Here is a 21,438-nt window from a genome sequence, read left to right as displayed (position 1 = left end):
AGGGCGCTCAGTACCCTACTTTTGCTCCTACACTCAGTTTTTGCTTCTCGTTCTTCAGAAATGACTCGTTTGTTTTTGTCTTTGTGTGTCTTTTGGGGTGAAGCATTTGCCCCAACTGTACATGCACACAGTTATTTTTAGTCTCCTACAGTTTCTTTGTATTTTGTAGGGTGCAGGCATTCCAGCACTGCAGCAAAGTGTCCCAGTCCCAGGCCTGTCTCACCAAGACATCTATCTGTCTCTGTGTGTGTCTTATCTATCTGTCTATCTAACTAGGGTGTAGTTTAAGGAAGAAGTGATATTTAGGCATGGTGACGCTGATGATGCAGGTGGGCTGTTTAACTTTCAAAGTAGGCAGTTAGCCAAACTATTCCTCCTTTTTGGGCTTCCCTAGTAGCTCAGATGGTAAAGAATCTGCCTGCAGTGTGGGAGACCCGGGTTTGATCCCTGGGTCGGGAAGATCCCTTGGAGAAGGAAATGGCAACCCACTCCAGTATTCTTGCCCGGAGAATCCCATGGAAAGAGGAACCTGCAGGCTACAGTCCATGGGGTTGCAAAGAGTTGGCACACGACTAACACACACACACACACGTACACACACACATTCCTCCTTTTTTTTTGGGAGAGTTTTCCACGTGCATCCTTAAGTCAAGGATTTGCCACTTCCAAAGGATCTCGCTCTGCTAACCCACTGGTTTAATGAGATAGAGTACCCGCTCCTTCCCTACAAAAGCCCTGAAGTAGAAAATGCCCCAGCTGAAGAACTTATATTTTGAAGGGAAAAAATAGAGGGGGGTAACCCAGGTGACCCTCTAAATCAAGTGAAAGCTACAAAACATAATTATTTTTTCATTTACCAAAATAAAACTGCGGAGTCAGACATCTTTGATTCTTCCCTATGGTTTGGATGCAGTTCTTTAAAAAAATGCTTTATTTCATTGAAGGTAATGTATTTGGCTTCCCTGATGGCTCAGTGGTAAAGAATATGCTTTCAGTGCAGGAGACACAGGAGATTCTGATTCAGTCCTGGTTGTGGAAGATCCCCTGGAGAAGGAAATTGCAACCCACTCCAGTATTCTTGCCTGAAAATCCCCAAGGACTTGTGAGGTACAGTCCAGGAGGGTGCAAACAGTTGGACATGACTTAGCAACTGAACAGCAACGTTTATTTATCCCAAGAGGCTTCCCTCCTAGTTTTCCACTCACTTTGCAATGCATTTCTGGATTTCTCATCAGAATTTTGAATTCTGATCTTCTAGGTCTGTCCCCATTTCAGGGTCTCAGTTCTATGATGCAGATTTTCAAATCCCCTGTAAACCTTTGGCGATGCTTTCCTCAGGGTGTCCCTGGTGGCTCAGCTGGTAAAGAATCCGCCTGCAATGTGGGAGACCTGGGTTCAATCCCTGGGTTGGGAAGATCCCCTGGAGAAGGGAAAGGCTACCCACTCTAGTATTCTGACCTGGAGAACTCCATGGACTGTTTGGTCCATGGGGTCACAAGAGTCGGACAGGACTGAGTGACCTTCACTTTCACTTTCCCTCTATATCAATACAAGGGAGCAGGTTTAAGATCTGGGTTGCCATACGTTTGACTTCATTTTCACCAAAACAACCTTGTTAAAAGGCCCACTCCCTTTGGCTGACTACTACCTCCCCTTTTATTGGCTTCCAGTCCCCAAAACCTCCTTTTCCTGGTTGTCCAAAAGGAAACATGTCCAAAAGGAGTATGTCATAATGTGTCCACACTGGGAGCAGGACTCTCCTCCTCTAGAAAAGAGATAGAAAATTGAAGTCATTTACTTAATTTGCAATTGGGAGGAAAGGAATCATTGTGGTATTCCATACTTTCCTCAGTGTTTCAAGTTTTGGAAAAAAAAATGTTTCCGTGAATTCCTAAGTATTATTAGAGGCATAAGTATGTATCCTATTTTCATATGTTAAAAAAGAATCCAGTGATTTAAAGGTTTGGAGGAGAGTCTTACTTCTGGGACAGCAGCAGTTTGAACAGGAGCTACAGTGAATGTCTTCAGCCCTGAAGCTATGGGAGGGTTTTTGTGATGAAAAGTATATGGATGTGTGTCAAAGGATAACTTTCCAAGTCCTTCAGACAAAGGGGAGATCTGCTTTGTGACAACATTTGTTGGGGAGGAAAAGTACATTGTGCTAATTATTTTAAAAACCTTCTTGTGTGATGGCTGGTAGTTTTACACATTTTATATTCCTGCAGATTTATTCCATGAGCTTATCCTGTTTAGTGAGAAAGCTGAGTGCATACTTCAGGAATCAGCTGAGTAAGTTAGACAGTATGATCATGGAAGGAACCCTCCATCCACTTGGCACAGTTCTGAGGCTTTGGTACAGGATAACAGAGATTTCTGAGGCCTAGGAGGGCAAAGATCAGATGTCTGTCTCTTGAGCCCCAGGTGGTTTCCATCTGCAGACATAGGTTGAAGGGCCTCAAATAATGTAGGACCAGATGTCTCTGAGGCTCCCCCAGAACCTTGCCTGAGCAGGTCGTGACATTCTGGGAAACCTGGCCAGTGGAGCTGAAGATCAGAGCTGTGTCACCCCCCACCAGGGCCTGAAGGGGTAGATAGGGTCGGGGGATGTTGGAATGAGTGGATCTGAGTTGTGAGGAAAGAGCTGTGGAGAAAGGAGGACTCAAAGAGTGAGGCTGAGTCTCTGCCCACTTTTCCAGAGTGCAGACTGGCACCCCTGTGCTAAGTCTCTTCAGTCACGTCTGACTCTGCAACCCTGTGGACTGTAGCCCACCAGGTTCCTCTGTCTATGGGGATTCTTCAGGCAAGAATACTGGAGTGGGTTATGATGCCCTCCTCCAGGGGATCTTCCCGACCCAAGTATCGAACCTGTGTCTCTTACATCTACCTGCATTGGCAGCCGGGTTCTTTACCACTAGTGCCACCTGGGAAGCCCATCCCTGTGTTTACAGGGGCCCAAAGAAACCAGACAGCAACACTAAGCTCCTTTAGCCACAGACTTTATTGTTTGAATATTTTCAACTATGACTTTTTTGGACAGACTTTAATTTTACAAAACCCTACATTGCATGTTGTTGGGTCACTTCACTCTCCATTTGATACCACATTTTCATGAAGAGGTATTTCCCCCAATCACAAACTGCCTGACTGTGTTACAGGATTCTTTTAGGATTTCCCCTCCCATACAGTATCATTTTTTTTTTCTGATATGAAATCTAGCTGTAGATTCACTTTTGATTTTAGGATTCCTGTGTCCTCAGTGTGAGAATTTAATGTTGACTGAGAAATGAAAGTGATCCCTGAAGTCTTCCCTTCTGTCATGACCCTGAGAGTGTGTTCTATAGGCTGAGCATGTGTGAGCCACAGGGGTTGCTCTATGGAAAAATAATTTCTCATACCTTTCCATGAAATAACTTCTCTAGGATGAATTATTTAAAAGTATGCTTTGGTGTTGCTCAACCTACTTTGGTATCTTTCAAGAGTCTTCATCTTTGTTCTTGTGTTTATTTTTTTCTTCAGGTTTCTTGTGCACATCAGCTGAATTGTCAACAGTTAGCACAGTCTCAGTGGTTCTCTCCGTGGAGTTGGTTCACATTGATCAATAATTATCAAAGAAGTAGTCGGGGTTGTTTATCCTCTGCTCATGTCCTCTAAGGTCTTTAGAGTTGGGGGCTGTTGCTGGAAACACCCATATTGTGTTTGTAGAGTGAGTTTTGTTAAGTTACACAAGGTCAGACTAATGACTAAAGGCTTAGTCACAGAGATAGCACCCATGTGGATCCACATCCACAGGCAGTGCCTGTCTGGACTGCACAGCGCAATGCTTGAAGGAACCTCCATATTGATTATATCACCTCAGATCAGAACGTCTACTGAGGGTCCTCCTGGTTTTCTCTCCTGTGCTGGGTTCCCTCGTGTCGTCTAAGGGAAGAGGCACGAGTGAAGTGTTCTCCACAGAGCTGACATTCATAGGGCTTCTCTCCACTGTGGGTTCTCTCATGTTCCCTCAGCTTAGCGTATTTATTGAAGGCCTTCCTACACACAGAGCCTACATGTGGTTTCTCTCTAATGTGGATTCTTTTGTGCACGTGAAGCCCCGAACTATGAGTAAAGGCCTTCCCACACTCAAGACATACATGTGGCTTCTCTCCAGTGTGGACTTTCTTATGTGAACTAAGGCCAGAGCTTTGAAGAAAGGCTTTGCCACACTGATGACATTCATATCTCTTCTCTCCTGTGTGAGTTCTCTCATGTTGTTTCAAGGAGGAATTTTGATTGAAGACTTTCCCACACAGATGACATTTGAATGGTTTCTCTCCAGTGTGAATCATGCTGTGTCTCCTGAGGCTAGCACATCTACTAAAGGCTTTTCCACACTGATGACATTCATAGGGCTTCTCTCCTGTGTGAGTTTTCTCATGTACTTTCAGGGAGAATCTTTGATTGAAGACTTTCCCACACAACTGACATTTGAATGGTTTCTCTCCAGTGTGAATCATCTTATGTCTGCTAAGGCTAGAGCATCTATTAAAAACTTTCCCACACAGAGCACATTCACATGATTTACGTCTAGTGTGAATATGACCCTGTCCATTGAGGAATGACCCTTGACTAGGTGATTTTCCATGCTGTTTGCTGACATTATTTTTCCTTCTGAAGGGAACTATTGAATATTGAAGTGAAGATGTAGGAGTAACTTCATCTCTCAAATCAGTGCATCCAGTAGGATCCCCTTGTGGGTGAGAAACCTGCTTTGAGGGGAGGAGATATGAGGCTGTTACTGGTTTGCCCATGTCCAGGTAGACACTCATTGTTTACATATTCACCTTAGAGCATCAGCCGATAATAGTCTCCTATTAAAGTGTCTCCAGTGTAGGTTGCAAACACATGTTGTGTTACTCCCCTGAAGGCACAAACATTCTCTTTTATAGTTTCCTGACCCCAAATATCAAATTAATTTTGAAGATTTCATTGTGTTTTAAAGACTATAAGATGAGCAATGTTTTTGCAACTGACTTTTTTTTCTTATATTATGGTTTTGAGCTCATACTATCTTATTAACTAGTTTCAGATATCTAAAAATTTGCCTAGAAAAAGCTCAATTTCAACTTACATACAGGAAATTGTGCTCAGTTACCAACTTATCTCATCACTAGGTCATTCAGTTGATGCCTGGGCTTCTCACCCATGAAACTTACCATTGTCCTGGTTGGGAATGTGTGCTTCCAGTAGACACTTTGCATTAATATCATTTCTTGTTGTCTAAAGAGACTTTCACTGCCTACAGAAATGGAAAAAATATACAGATTTTAGAATGGCATTAGAGAAATAAAAACATAGATAAATACCAAGGTCCATGTGCCTGTGTTTCAAAAATTGGTACTTCGATGGAGAAACTGTGTATAACAAAGAAATATTGAGGTAGTAGAAATACTTTAAAGGTAATTGTCTAGAAGCTTCCCTGGTGGTGCTGTGGTTAAGATTTCACCTTCCAGTGCAGGGAGTGTGGGCTTGATCCCTGATAGAGGAGCTGAGATTCCACATGTCTTGTGACTGAAAAACCAAATCATAAAACTGCAGACATATTCTAACAAATTCAATAAAGACTTTAAAATGGCCCACATTAAAAAAATTTTTTTTAGAATCATTGTCTATTCAAAGAAAACAAAGACTAAACATAGAAATGTAGTGTGGTTAAGAGACACTGGGTCAACAAATGATGGAAAAAACATTGAATGGGAGGATCAGGACAAGAATCAATATGTAGAAGTTTTAAATTCAGAAAGTCCACAGCACTTTTTCCCTGAAAGAAGAGAAAGTGGCTGGAAGGAAGTAATATGATGTGGTGATAGATGCACAGAATGTAACAATGTAAGGAATATGCCCCAGTGTCCTCACTTCCATTTTAGGATGTATCCCTCACTTCACTTTCATTTGGTATCTCTAAGGATGCTCACCTGGACTCTGACCTTGGAGGTCTCCTGCTGCTTCAGTCCACAGCTCTTTCCCTTGTTCCAGTTGGAAAATCACATCTGATTTGCTGATCTGATACAAAAAAAAAAAAAGCTGTGGATTTTGAGTCTAAGCTAATTACATTTTGCTGTGCTCAAAACAGGTAAGGTACTGAGGAAAATAAAGAGATAATTGAAGGTCAGTGTAGGCAGCAACATCTTCACCAGACAGAACAGTGAAGGTCCTTCAGCAGACCAGGAGGAAACACAGAGCAGCAGCAAGAACAGTGAAACTGTCTAGGGGCTGATGCCCATACACCAGTTCAGAGAGAGGTCACAGAATCCTCAGTCTTTTCCAAATGGGAAAGATAAAAAGACTCTACAGTAGGCTGAATCTGTCAAACAGGATCCAGTAGTGATTCACCTTACAGGAAGAATCAAAATTATGTCATATACAGGACTCTGGTCTTAAGCCTTCATGAAGTGATTGGAAAAAAATAATTATTTTTTAAAATATTTGATCCTTGTATTTATGCATTAAAATGTCCATTGAATCCCCAGTCCTGTTCTGAATGTTGAGACTGAGTATCAGTAAAGATATGAAACCTGGCCAAGGTGACCTTTCAGTGTGGTAATGAAAAGTGCCATGAAAAGGAATGTCTTCCTTTTAAGTAATTATGAGGACTATCAGAGAGTCAGGAAGCAGCTGGAGTAGGACACAGGGAAGCTGTTCTAAATGCTTGTTCAGTGAGTGAGTGAACAGAATGGACACAGGTGCAGGTACATCCCTGTTGACAGGCTCACCTACAGAGACCAGGTGGGTGACAGTTTCCAGCATCACATTTCTGAACAGGTTTTTCTGGGACTTGTCTAGCAGGCTCCACTCTTCCTGGGTGAAGTCGACGGCTACATCTTCAAATGTCACCGACTCCTAAAACATCAGAGATGTTCTGGTTTAGACAGAGCAGCCCTACCGCTGTCCAGAGTGGGCGGCTGAGCTGAGAAAGGATGGGGAGTGGGCGCCGCTTCAGGAGAAGGAAGCATCACTGCTCACCAGGGGCTCCATGCTCAGCAGCTCAGTCACCGGAGCCTGTCTCGGGATCTCACTCACAGCCAACCCAAGCACTAGGCAGGCCAATCTGAGGATGGAGAAGAAGCCATGAGATCTTACTCCTGTGCTTCCAGACCCACCTGAATTCAAGCCCCCAACCTTCGGTACACCCCCAGCCCAGCACTCGGAAACCAGTGGTGCGTCCTGGGAATACTATGAAGCTTCTCTCCCAGATCCCATGTAAGGAGCTAGAGCTGAGGCAGCTAACACAGAAAGTCGGAGTCCGCAAATAAGAATGTGCTAAGCATTGACTTTGTGTTCATCAGCCTGTGGCACCCAGAACCACTCAGTGTCCTCCTTGACTCCAACCCTTGGGGACCCTGACTCTCACCAGAGTAGATGGTGGTTTACTGCTGTAGGTAAACACTCTGGAAAACCCCAGATCATCTCCTGCCTTATGTGCCCACAGTGCTTCTCCAATAGCCCTGGCAGTCCTCTGAAAACACACTGCCTTCCAGCTCTCCCTCAACCCTGAAGTTAGTTCTGTCCCCCAGGGATGTGGATATCGATTACCCTAGGACCTTTTTTAGGATGGAGTTAAATTGAGGACTTTTTCTATTTGCAGGAACCATAGCACCCACCCTGCCAGCCTCATCCTTAACATCCCCTGCACCAGAAAGCAGCAGGAGTCCAGGAATCACAGTGTTACTGTCATAGACTATCTCAATCCTAGTTGAGGATGGTCAGAAGTATGGAGGTTTAGAAGGAAATTGCTTTATTTACCAATTTACAAATGACACCCAGAGGTTCCAAAATCTTTAATATATGACAGGGTTACACTAGAGGAAGGAGCAGCTGTCATTTAATTTTGCTCAGTCTGTGTCTTGTGATCAAATACCTTTAGCCTAACAAAGGTCAGTAGGTTTTACCTGTATTATGACTTCTAACAACAGGAAACTCCTGTTATTTCTCTCTTTGTATTTATCGCTTAGTTTCGGGGGAGCCTCTCCATATATCCAAAGTCAATCCCCTCACCACATCCCCTCTGTCTTGAAATAGAAATCTCCCTGGAGATATTTGCTGTCAATATTCTGCTCTCAGGTCCCCGCTTCGAAACCAAAGTGAAAGCCTAGGTGTCATTTCCTATCAGAAATGAAGTCCTGGATCCATGCCTCTGCTCACCGTGGAGAGGAATCTAGTGTCCAGGACAAAGCACAAACCCCCAAATCCACTCAAGAAAAAGTGATTGGATTAGTGATTAGATTATGCAGAGCAGCTGGGGAAACCCCAGCTGGGAGGGACTGTTGAGGAAAACCAATCAAGACTTGACCGTGGATTGCCTTTGGTTTGGATTTGACTTCAGACAATTTCCAAAGTGAAGTGTTCTTTTTCATTCTTAGAATATTTCTTCTACTGATAATAGGAATAGGTAAATTACTATGATATCCAGGGAAACCCCAGGCATATGTAACAGGCTGCCTACAATAGAAAGAAGATGGAACCTAGGCAACTTTGTTTATCTCCAGCTTAGGTGTCATAAGAATCAAAGGAGGTTAACATATATATTAATTTTTTGGAAGAATTAAAATAAGTATTTCAAGTGATTTATTCCATCTTGAGATAATTATTTCAACATAAAATTAGATCTCCAGACACATAAAAAATAAAGTGAGGAGAATCACCCGATGAAATCCGTTAAAGGAAATTAATTCAGAGAAGCAGAAAATGAAATACTTAGAAGATAATTATCTAAATATTTAGAAATAAATATTTAAAAGCATCAGATGTAGATCAATGACTCAACTTTTCAAGACGAAGGACAGACTCTGTATCTGCATCACGTGACACAGAATGTCAGCACACGTGGGATGAAGTCTGGCTGGCAGTACCGATGACTGAAATTTATCTGTTTAACTGCATTAGTTTAACTGTTCAAGCCACATGGTACTTTATTGGAAAGCACGAGATTAGGATCTTAGGTTAGGCAGATAAGTAGATTCAAGACAGAAATGTCGGAACTGAAAAAAGGAATGTGAACAAAGGTTGGAATGAGAGTGGCAGAGAAAATGTCGCCACAGTGTGATTCAGAGACCATGGCGTGTCTAGAGAGATAAGACACAGCATTGAAGGGAAGGAAGCACACTCCTATCTCACAGTTTGGAGTACTCACCAAAACCCTAAATTGGAGGAGTGGGTGAAGCCAAATGGATTCTGAGGACTCCATAGCAAGCAGCTGGTTCCTCTTCCTCCAACCTCCTAAACGGTCCAGCTTCTCTGAACAAATGCCTCTCTCTGTCTGTCTGACTTCCTTTTAAACCTGAATAGCAGTTTATAACTAACCTGATCCACCCTATCAAGATCCTGAGCTCAATAGGGTTTCAGTCTGTGAGCCACGCCCCGTCTGGTTTGAAAGTCTGGATTTTCCAGATTAATTGAAATTATAACCCACACCCAGTGTTGGAGAGCAAAGCTGTAACAACATTGTCCAGGGATAGTGAGAAGATCCATCATTCTCTTTTTCATTCATAAATACTTTTGAGTGCATTCTCTGTACTGTCTTCAAATAACAGGGCATAAGACACACTGGGATTCTGCGGAAATGAAGAGTTGAGGTTCCCTGGGAGAAATTTGGAATTAAAAATAAATTGCAAGATGAAGAACTATGAAGATCTGAAATATAAATAAGGAGGTGACAACATAAACTCTATTGCTGGGCTGCAGAGCGTGACTTTTAAAGTACTGACAACATAGTACCTTCAAGAACATGTTAAGAATCTATTAACTGTGTAAAGAAAATGGGAAGACAACTTTATATTTTGCTTTTTGGTTAGTAGGAAAATCCATACAAGTGTTCCTACACAATAAACTATTATAAGCAATTTTACTTCCATGTTATGCACAGCTGATTTAAACATTTGAGTGGAAATCTTATGGATGTGGAGATGGCTCTTTAAGCTTAAAATTCCTGGTTCCCAAGTGGAAAAAATTTAACCAAGGGACACAGTATTTCACTGTATCCGAGGACATTTTGCTTATACCTCATACAATGCCTGGTGATCCTATTATCTTGTGCATTTCAATTCCATATCCCATATTCAGTAAAGAATATTTCACTTTAAACTAGTATATTAAGGTAAATCCACTGTACTTCAATTTTCTTAAAAGAATATTTTAAACTTATGCCATTACCATTCAGTCTCCATGGACTCATCCTTTTCCTTTACATTCATCAGATTATGTACAGACTGTTTCCAAAATGAAACAGATAATTTTGAGTGTGGACTCTTTCTACCACAAGATTTAAAAAACTCCTGTAGGGTCATGTATTAATTATGCCATCTCCCCTATGTAACTAAAGGAATTGCCCTTCATCTAAGCTTGGGAATTTATTTCTACACTTGTGTTCTTTCCTATTTTCTCCTGGCACATTAGAATGTATGTTTTGACTAAAAACATATACACTTTATTTTATTTTCATTTAATTTTTAAAGTATAGTTAATGAACAATATTATATTTGTTTCAGATATACTACTTAGTGACACAGTATTTTTTTTATAGATTATACTCCTTTTGGAATTATTATAAAATACTGTATGTATTCCCTGTGTTGTACCATATATTCGTGCAGTGTATTTATTTTACATATGGCAGTTTGTATCCTTAATCCTAAACCCCTAACTTGCCCCTCCTACCTCCCCCTCCCAATGGTAACCACTAGTTTGTATTGTGTACCTGTGAATCTGTTTCTGTTCTTTCTTTTTTTTTTTAAGCTTTTACATATGTGATAGCATACAGTATTTGTCTTTCTCTGACTTATTTCACTAAGCACTGTATGCCAAGACTCATCCCTGTTGTTTCTAATGGCAAATTCCATTCTTTTCTTTTTTGCTAAGTAGTATTCCATTCTAATATATACCACATCTTCTTTATTCATCTGTGGATGGACACTAAGTTTGCATCCATGTCTTGGCTCTTATGAGTAGTAATTCTGCGAATATGGGAAGTGCATTATATCTTTTGATGTTAGTTCTTTCCTTTTCTTCAGATATGTACCCTGGTGTGGAATCACCTTTGTTCCTTGAGGATTTTGACAGATGCTTTTTCTTCTGAAAATGTAGTTTAATATTTTCTGTCAAGTATGTATAATGAACTTTGTATTGCCCCCCAAGTTCATATGTTGAAGTGGGAACACTCAGTGCATCAGAAGGTGACTTTACCTGGTGAGCCAGCAGTGAGAACCAGGATTAGATTGAAGTGATGGCCTTCTGGTGGGGCCCTAATCCAATCTCATCTGTGCCCTTCAAAGCAGGAGAAGACACCAGGGGTCTGAGCAAGAGGAAAGGCCATGTAAGGACACAGTGAGTTGATTCCTGTCAGCTGTACATGGACACAGGCCTCGGGGACAAACCAACCCATCTATGCCTTGATCTGGGAAATTCTGGCTCCAGGAAACCTTGATGAAAACTAATGGGAAACTCCAGACTAGAGTAGGAGGGAATGTGCTATTTCACATTAAAGATTTCAGAACACATTTTCCATTTCTTTTGTCCATTCCCTCAGGAGGCAGAGACTTAACATAGAGCTCTGCTAGGGGATTTCATGAGACCAGAATGTGGTCAGTGAGGATGAAGGGCTTAGGAATTCCTCGAAAAGAACTTCAGGATGCTGTATGCATCTAATGTCTATATAATGTCAACCTATGTACATTCTTTCTCATTCTTCATTTGTCATGAGTTCTATTTCACACATCTTGAAATGATGTATAAATTCAAATAAGGTTTTAAAACCATGGATGTTATCTCACACTTTTTCCATTTTTCGAAATATATTGTCATTACACATTTTTTCTTATCTTTTTTCCCTGGGCTATTTAAATGATTATTTTTGTTTTGAAAGTAGAAGATTGTTGAACCCCTCTTTGCTTACTCTGTCTGAATATTTTGGGTCAAGTATGGCTAAAGAACTGTGTGCCATCACCTGGGTGGATGGAGGACCACCATCTTCTCACAGCTGACAGCATGTTTTCTGATGGAGTCCAGATCTGTGCCATCTCACTAAAATCGTCCTGTGTCCTGAAACCCTGCCCCTGGAGGCGCAGGCCCAAGAATATCAGCCCATCCCTAATAATTCCAATCTCACCTGGCTTCTGTGACAGACGCCTCCTCTCTACTCCTGCAATGCTCAGAGGATCCCATAAAATAGAGCATTTCTCAGGCCCATTCAGAGCCTTTGAAATGACAAAGTTGAAGATCAAATGACGTTTTGTTTTGTGAGAATCTAAGAATGTAATGAGGAGGATTTAGGTCCTGAGACAAGGGAGTAAAAGGAATAGGCTGTGACCCAGGTCACAGAGAAAGACCATCTCAGAAGTTTTGGGAGGTCTGGGCACGGCCCCAGTGTGCCAGCTGTCTCCCTGATAGTTTCATCACCCTGTGCCTTCAGCCAGCAGCTCCCTGCCCTTGAGGTGCGGGGCTCTGCAGAATGAAGACATTCCCCCAACCGTTGCTCAGTAGGAAGGAAGGAGCACAGTTTGCTCTTGCAAGGAAGTCCTCTCCATGTGGTTCAGTGGCTGTTCTTGGACCTACTCAGGTCTTTTCCTGCTGGAGAAGAGAGGCAGCCGGTGAGGTGGGTGATCTCTGCCCATCACCTCCAGTGCTTCTCAAACTCAACTGCTCGTTTGATGACCTCCGAGCTGCGACAAGCCCGGTGTCCAGGCCTCAGAACAGACAACGAGCTCTACCTGTAAGGAGGATTCGGGCGTATGTACACATTACAACTCACCGACTGAGTCCAGTGTGGCCAGAGTGAGAATAAACCGGTACAAATGCTTATACATTCTCTACGCAGGGGACTCACACAGTGCACTGTTAATGTGCATTTGTGAGGGTCTGGGAGGGCCTGATTCTGTGTTTTTAATAAGGTCCCCCGAAGCTCCTCTTTCCCTCAATTACAAAATCTATCTTGAGTAAAAATAATATTCAGATCCTCTTCAAGACTTAGAGATAAAAACCACATAAAACATGTCTTATACAGTAGAGCTTTATTAAAATTGAAAGAAAAAATTTTATTCTATGGTAAATTTTATAAAATTTGTGGGAGACAAATATATCAATCCTACCAAAATTATTATTAAAAAGGAAGGCGGGAACTTATTCCAACTATTTTATCATATCAACTATTTTTACATAATAAAATCAAGTAACACATTATAAGAAAACCACAGGTGAATTTCCTCATGAGCATAGATAAGAAAAATTCTTAATAAATTATTAGCATATTAAATCCAACAGTATATATATATATATGTATATATATGTGTATATATATATATATATTAAAAAAATGGATCTTGACTTAGGGATGATTATGCAAATTTGATTTAGGGCAGAAGAAGGCCCTGCTAGGGCTGGGTTCAGGGCCTGTCTGCCACAAAATGCTCTTTCTACATCTCTTGATATGATTGTATAGTTTTTCTTGTTTATTCTATAAATATAGAAAAATTTTAAATAAAGCTTTATAGTAACACCCCTCGTGGCTCAGAGGGTAAAGAATCTTCCTGCCACAGGAGACTCAGGTTCGACACCTCGGTCAGGAAGATCCCCTGGAGGAGGGCATGGCAACCCACTCCGGTATTCTTCCCTGGAGAATCCCCATGGACAGTGGAGCCTGGCGGGCTACAGTCCATGGGGTTGCAAAGAGTCAGATAGGACTGAGCAACTAACACTAATAAAAAATAATAAGCACAGCCATGAGGAGGTTCCCACCATGATTTACAGTGAAAGACTCCACAGAATCCATGAGTCTCATCTCAGGACAAAGCACTGCTGACCTTCAGCAGAGCAGAGTCAGGCCCTTTAGGCAGGTTGCAAACGTTCAGATACAGACACTACCATCAAATACAGACACTACATCACTCCCTATCTACGCAATAGTTAAAAGTTACTCCTAGAATTTGCCGCAATTACTTATAATAGATTTAGGCTGACGGCTTGACATTCAGTTGGATGAGTGCCATGTTGCAGACTCGGATTCCACGAGGAAACAGTGCAGAGCGTGCAGCTGTGTGTCCCCAGGGTGGTCCGGCCCCACTGCTGTTTGGCCCCCCAGGCTGGGGAGTCCTGCTCCACCGGGAACAGCCGCTCCCTGGAACACCAGCCCACCCCCAGCGTCACAGTCACGTCAGGGCCCCGGGCGCGGCGCGGGAGGACGAGTCTCAGGTGCCACTGGTGTCTTCGTCCCAGTCACTCTCTTCGGAGGAGGACACCTGGAGGTCATCGTAGAGGACGCTCCGGGGCCCGGGGACAGCGTGCCCCTCGGGCTCCTGGTTCATGGCCGGGCTCCGAGCAGGAGGGGCTGGCCGCTGCGCGGGCCGCGGAGAGCGGGGCGCCGTGTACCCGCAGCTCCAGCAGCCTTCGCCGTCTCTCAGGAAGAGCATCCTGAGAGGCTGGCCCGGGCCGCGGAGGATGGGCGGGAGGTGGGCTGTGGACTCGGCGCAGACGCTCCTGGACGGAGATCTGTCCGCTGGAGGCTGGCGGTCAAAGCGTTGCCCCTGGGCAGGCGTCTTCCTGGATACACGGGCTGCCACTCTCGGTCCACGTCCAGCTGTGCTGGGTGGAGGAGGGAGATTCAGGAAGGCCCCCAGATCTGCTGTCGGAGTGCTCTGCTGAGGGGTCTGGACGGGGCTGAGTCTAGGTTTCTTTGGGGGGTTCACACATGTCAGGGTGGGGGTCTGAGCAGATCTCTTGCCTGGAGCCTCGATGCTGCCCTTAGAGGCCTGGACCAAATTCTTGCTGATGAGAGGCACTACGGGGAGGGTGCATTTCACATCATCTTTCCTAGTTGGTGACCCTCTTGGGTGATCTAGATCCTGGAGGGATTTCCTCTTGGATGTGTGGATAAGCAGGGGCATGTTTGGATGCTGTAGGGGAAGACCACACATGAGACCAGGTGTGAGAATCTCCTCTCCCTCCAGTAAAGCACCTCCCAGGAATTCATTTTATATGATAAGATAATCAACATCAGGGTGCTCATAAAAAAAGGAAATTACAGTATGACCTTGATGCATTTACGGATCAAATAGGTAAATGGAAATGTTATAAAAATATATCTTGTTAAGTAAGGGGAAACAAGCTTTTGGTCCACCCTCTTCTTAGGACTGTACATAGCTTGGTGTTTTTCAGGTGCAGGTTGTAACTTGTCACCCTGCTTATTTAACTTTGCAGAGCACATCATGAGGAACTCTGGGCTGGAAGAAGCACAAGCTGGAATCAAGATTTCAGGGAGAAATATCAATAATCTCAGATATGCAGATGACACCACCCTTATGGCAGAAAGTGAAGAGGAACTCAAAAGCCTCTTGATGAAAGTGAAAGAGGAGAGTGAAAAGGTTGGCTTGAAGCTCAACATTCAGAAGACAAAGATCATGGCATTCGGTCCCATTACTTCATGGGAAATAGATGGGGAAACAGTGGAAACAGTGTCAGACTTTATTTTTTGGGGCTCCAAAATCACTGCAGATGCTGATTGCAGCCATGAAATTAAAAGACGCTTACTCCTTGGAAGGAAAGTTATGACCAACCTAGATAGCATATTAAAAAGCAGAGACATTACTTTGCCAACCAAGGTGCGTCTAGTCAAGACTATGGTTTTTCCAGTGGTCATGTATGGATGTGAGAGTTGGACTGTGAAGAAAACTGATCGCCGAAGAATTGATGCTTTTGAACTGTGGTGCTGGAGAAGACTCTTGAGAGTCCCTTGGACTGCAAGGAGATCCAACCAGTCCATTCTAGAGGAGATCAATCCTGGGTGTTCATTGGAAGGACTGATGCTGAAGCTGAAACTCCAATACTTTGGCCACTTCATGCGATGAGTTGACTCACTAGAAAAGACTCTGATGCTAGGAGGGATTGCGGGCAGGAGGAGAAGGGGACGACAGAGAATGAGATGGCTGGATGGCATCAACGACTCAATGGACATGAGTTTGAGTGAACTCCGGGAGTTGGTGATGGACAGGGAGGCCCTGCATGCTGTGATTCATGGGGTCGCAAAGAGTCTGACATGACTGAGCGACTGAGCTGAACTGAACTGAACTGATGATGGCAAAATGAGTTTTCATGGTCATGGAGGGTGAATCACAATTCGCAGATTCCTGTTCTAACTTCTATTATGGAAGCTACTGATAAAATCACTTCCATGTCCCTGCCAGCTTCTTCTTGCCAGACATGAAAGTAAGAATGCAAAATCAAAGGCACCGTGAAAAATGGCATCTGAAAAATAAATGATGACATTGGTCAGAAAAGAACATGAACGGTTTCCTCCCACAGACAGGACTGAGGCCAATCGAATAAAGAGGGGGCCCCGCAGAGACTGACCCTCAGCCAGTGGCCGGGCTCCAGCTCCTCCTTCCAGCTCTGCGGCTGCGGACCGCGGGGCCTCCTGGGAAATCGCTGCAGGAGCTTCCTCTGCTGCTCCTCTTTCCTGCAACACACACATGTCAAGTGTCAGAAACCCAGTGTCCTTGTCACCGTTGGGACCAACGGTGCTGTGGCCCAGCCCCTTTCCTAGTTTGGGGGTGACACCAGACCTGAACCCCTCTGCCTTTGTGCAGACCCCCCATGTCCTTCCCCGACTCCAGAGACCCCTCCAGGGTCTCCAGGAAGTCCTGTGTCTCCATCTCTATGGCTTTGGGGCCGGTCAGGTGCAAAGTTGTGTGTGTTCCCCACTCTCCTTAGTGACTTCAAGGCCTAGTGTGAGCCCCTGAGTGTGGCCCCTGAGGACGTGGCTCCTGTCCCTGTCTCCCCAGGTTCCCTGTCCTTTCTAGAGATGGCTTGGCACAGTGTCTACAAGGAGAGGAACCGTCTCCAGATTTCAGCCCAGACCTTGGGTCCCACCTCCCCGCCGCTCACCTCTGCCTCTCCTCCTCTCTCTCAGCCGTGTTCGGGGTCCCTGGGGTCGGTGGGTCCTGCAGCTTCCAGGCCAGGTTCTCCTTCCTGAGTCTGGACCCCAAGGGCAGGGGGACCAGCACCCCTTGCCAGCGCTTCATGGGGCACCTGAGGCTCCTTGCTGTGTGCCCAAAGGCTCCACAGTCTTTACACTTCACCTGTGGGTGGAGGAGAAGCAGGTCAGTGAGTCAGCAGAAGCCACAGGCACGAGTCCAGAGTGAATGCAAGGCTGAATGCTGGTTCTGGAGAAAGGACGCGGTCCCTCAGGTGCTGGGATATGTACAATATTGTGGCTCCCAAAGCCCTCGTCAGGAGCATCAGAGGAGGAGGGGCTGGTGGTCTAAGGTGACCAGTAAGAGCCCCATTGAAAGATCTAGAAGAAACCAGTCCAGACATAACCCCAAGGAGCCCAGTGGTTCCTCCCAGTCTCTGAATGGCCCGATCTACTGGGGAGGGAGGTCGAGGCAGCAGCTGTCTTTGGATGGGAATGCACTAGTGAGTTATGGACCCGGAACATTCCAGGTCTAAACACTGTCTCCGCAGTCCATGCCACCCACAGATTCCCTGCGGGTCCAAGCCTCCACTCACCATGGAGTCTGTCTCCTGTGGTGCGGGAGCCGTCTGCCTCCCACGTCTCGGGTTTTGCTTCCTCACTTTCTGGTCTTGAAAGAGTCGGCAGGCTCTCAGCCATCCGTAATGACCAGCCATCTTCCACACCTACTGGAGATTCTCCTCAATTTAATGTTTGGATTTCCTCTGTGAAAAGAAAGAAAAAACTGTCATATTGATGCAGAGACACAGAGACATCCCTGCCCTATGGACCCTAAATGGGGATCATGAGATCGTGACCAGACAATTTGACGTCTCCTGCCCAGATATTTCTCTTCACAGAAAATGAAGAAGAACTAAAGAGCCTCTGGATGAAAGTGAAAGAAGAGAGTGAAAAAGTTGCCTTAAAACTCAACATTCAGAAAACTAAGATCATGGCAAATGGATGGGGAAACAATGACAGACTATTTCTGGGGGCTCCAAAATCACTGAAGATGGTGACTGCAGCCATGAAATTAAAAGTTGCTTGTTCCTTGGAAGAAAAGCTATGACCAATTTAGACAGCATACTATAAAGCAGAGACATTACTTTGCTGACAAAGGTCCATCTAGTCAAAGCTATGGTTTTTCTAGTAGTCATGTATAGATATGAGAATTGGACTATAAAGAAAGCTGAGTGCTGAAGAATGCTTTTAAACTGCGGTGTTGGAGAAGACTCTTGAGAATCCCTTGCACTGCAAGGAGATCCAACCAGGTCATCCTAAAGGAGATCAGTCCTGAATATTGAAACTCCAATACTTTTGCCACCTGATGCGAAGAACTGACTCACTGGAAAAGACCCTGATGCTGGGAAAGATTGAAGGCAGGAGGAGAAGGGGATGACAGAGGATGAGTTGGTTGGATGGCATCACCGACCCAATGGACATGAGCTTGAGTAACCTCCGGGAGTTGGTGATGGACAGGGAGGCCTGGCATGCCGCAGTCCATGGGGTCGCAAAGAGTCAGACACGACTGAGCGACTGAACTGAACTGAGGGAGGAAGCTTCAGGGGAGAAGGCAGGATAGCAGCGGTGGTCAAATGTGTATTGACAGAGACCGAGGAAAATCTGGGTGGTGAGCATGAAAAAGGTTCAAAAAGCTGAAATGTAATAATGCACAAAAGGGCAGAGTCGCTGCAGCCACCATGACGCGAGGTAACCAGCAGGAGCTTGCCCGCCAGAATATGAAACAGCAGAGCAACTCAGTTAAGGGAAAGCACTGAGCTCTGGGAGCGATTGTCCCCCAAACAGAGGGACACGCAGATCATGCAGCAGAAGCTGAAGAAGGCAGAAGGGAAGGTGGAACCCAAGTAGCTTTGGGGCTTCGTGTGCCACCCTCTTGCCCTTGCTGTGTGCCTGAAGCCAGTCCCCCCACGCTGGAGTTTCCCGCTGCAGTGCTCACAGGCCCCAGGACCGATGGCGCTCCCTTTGCCCGGAGTCTGCAGCGGTCCCTACTGTGCCTCCTGCCCCGCAGGCAGCCGCTCTCCCTTTCAGCCGCTCCCAGAGGGTGAGGGGGTTGTCCTTTCCCAGTCTTTTTATTCCTGTGGGGTTCACCGCAACGTTTTAAAATTAGCTTTGTAATTGCAAAAATAATAAAGTACAAATGAAACATCCAATATTAGCATCAACATTAACTCAATTTGTAAAATAAAACTATAAAGTTAAAGACATCTTAGCCTGTTGCCAGGACAAATCGCTACATAAGTTTACTATGGACGTTTTTTCTGAGTGATATGCCAAACACCAGATTTAACAGCAAACGGTCCTGAAGTCCAGTTGTGCTCCTCCTTTCTGTAGGAATTGATCAGAGAGGTGGGGAGGAATGCCCTCACTGAGGGAGATGCAGCTCTGAAGGTGACTGAAGACCCGTCAAGGAGGAATTTCCCTTTCCCAGCTGACCTGAGGCTGCTCCAAGGTCGCATGACCTTGTCGAGAGTTTCTTAGCCAAGTGACATCACCTATTACCTTTGGTCTAACCACATCTGAAGACATGTTAAGAGAAAGAAATAATTCACAATTTCACTCATGTGTGGAACACAAAAGACAAACAAAGAAAACAAGTACAAAGAATTTTAAAGAAGACAAAGTTGACATGATAGCAAATACAAAGATACACAGACGTGAATAAAGGAAATCAGACGAGAAGCCTCAAGCAAAATGCAGCAGCAAATAGTAACAGGAAAACTGAATCTTTGGTGCTGAGGTGTGTGGTTCACAGGAGCTGAAATGTATGGCTATGCGCCTAAAACTTCACTACAATTATAATGGGATAATACCAATATTTAAAAAATTAAAATTCAAAAGAAATTAGAGAATCGACCCCCAGCTGCCTCAAGCCACATCACTACACAATTTTACTCTTGTCCCATTTCCCTGAGGGACTAGTCAAACACCAAATTTAAACCATACAACCTGAAATTCAGCTGTGAGCCTCTAGTCTCTCAGCAGATGCTCAGAATCATGAGTGCCGGACACTCCAGCTGAGGAGATGCAGCTTCCAGGGTGACTGAAGAGGGTCAGGGGGGAAACTTCCCTTTCCCGCTGACTTTATACTACTCTCAGGTCACATGACCTTGATGAGGTTTTTCTTTCCTTTTTTTTTTTTGATGAGGTTTTCTTAACCAATCAATGTTACGTAGGCTACAGTCCAGGGGGTCACAAAGAGTCAGACACAGCTGAGGGACTGAACAACAAAAATTACCCTGTATCAATCAGTGTCTTGAAGACCCATGTAGAAAAGAGAAATACCTTGTGAATTCCCTTCGATGTGGAACACTAAACACAAATTTCAAAAGCAAATAAATAAAAACAAGAAGAAAGGAAAGCAAATGACACAAAAGCAAACATTCTCACAGAACAGAGCAGGGCATGTCAGAGGATAGTGGCAAGGGGATGGCCGATGCATAAAACAGGTCCACAGGATGGTAACAAAAAGACCTAAGTTGTTGGTGCTTACCAATTTTAAGGTATACTGGAATTGAAATATATTCTTGTACATGTAAAACTTATCTAACATTTTCACTGAATGATACCCTATAAAAATAATTAAATTAAAAATTAAAATATTCATGCCCATGGCCTAGACTACATTGGTACCTATTTTGTCTACCGTCCCATTTCTCTGATGGACAAACTGAACATCAAATTTAAATCAACCTGAACCTCAGTCACATGCTTCTTACCTGTCAGTAGATGCCCAGAATGCTGGGTGCTGGGCACTCTGCACCTTTGAAAGTGACTGAGGAGGGCCAGTGGGGTAACTTCCCTTTCCTGCTGCCTTTGATTCGTCCCCAAGGTTACCTGACCTTGATGAGGTTTTTCCTAATCCAATCAAGGTTATATATCACCTTTGATCTAATAATGTCTTGTAGACACCTTTAGAAAACAGAAATACCTGATGAATTCACTCATATATGGAGCACTAAATTCAAGGAAAGAGAGCAGATAAGTAAAAAAAAAAAAGAAGACAGCAAATGACATGCAAATAAACACATATTCTCAGAACAGAGCCGTGGATATCAGAGGGTACCAGCAGGGGGATGGCTGATGAATGAAATAGGTCCACAGGATGATAAAAGAAAGAAACCTCGACGTTTTTGGTGCAGGTCAGTGTTATGGCATACTGAAACTGAAATATATTTTTATATAAATAAAACATATAATATTGTAACCAAATGAATGATACGCTAGGAAAATAATTAAGGGCTTCCGTGGTGGCTCAGACAGTAAAGCGTCTGTCTGCAATGTGGGAGACCCGGGTTCAATCCCTGGGTCAGGAAGATCCCCTGGAAAAGGAAATGACAACCCACTCCAGTACTCTGCCTGGAAAATTCCATTGGCGGAAAAATAGTTACATGAAAAATTATCCATGCCTCAGTGCATAAAGCCACATGAGTACATGTTTTGTCTAC

At 44.2% G+C, this 21,438-nt stretch overlaps 2 protein-coding genes and 1 pseudogene across 2 annotated transcripts; 1 reads left to right on the top strand and 2 right to left on the bottom strand.

The window, feature by feature from the left end:
• Nucleotides 1-3,866: 3,866 nt before the first annotated feature.
• On the bottom strand, nt 3,867-9,265 carry ZNF596 (zinc finger protein 596). The gene is made up of 4 exons (XM_088832673.1): nt 9,170-9,265; nt 7,003-7,087; nt 6,757-6,879; nt 3,867-4,745 (listed from the first exon to the last, which is right to left on the bottom strand). The coding sequence occupies exons 2-4, from the start codon at nt 7,012-7,014 to the stop codon at nt 3,867-3,869; spliced, it is 1,014 nt and encodes a 337-aa protein (XP_088688799.1). The 5' UTR covers nt 7,015-7,087; nt 9,170-9,265.
• A 4,948-nt stretch (nt 9,266-14,213) lies between these two features.
• On the bottom strand, nt 14,214-17,042 carry LOC129549189 (protein FAM90A27P-like). Its single transcript, XM_055416238.2, has 3 exons — nt 16,906-17,042; nt 16,372-16,477; nt 14,214-14,918 (listed from the first exon to the last, which is right to left on the bottom strand). Exons 1-3 carry the CDS (start codon nt 17,040-17,042, stop codon nt 14,214-14,216), a joined length of 948 nt encoding a protein of 315 aa, XP_055272213.2.
• A 1,630-nt stretch (nt 17,043-18,672) lies between these two features.
• Nucleotides 18,673-18,841, top strand: LOC148773781 (small EDRK-rich factor 2 pseudogene; annotated as a pseudogene).
• Nucleotides 18,842-21,438: the final 2,597 nt, after the last annotated feature.

This window comes from Moschus berezovskii, chromosome 26 (assembly GCF_049115385.1).
Source record: "Moschus berezovskii isolate FMDL1 chromosome 26, NW_MosBer_1.0, whole genome shotgun sequence".
NCBI classification, from domain to species: domain Eukaryota; kingdom Metazoa; phylum Chordata; class Mammalia; order Artiodactyla; family Moschidae; genus Moschus; species Moschus berezovskii.
This window is presented reverse-complemented; position numbering and strand designations above follow the sequence as displayed.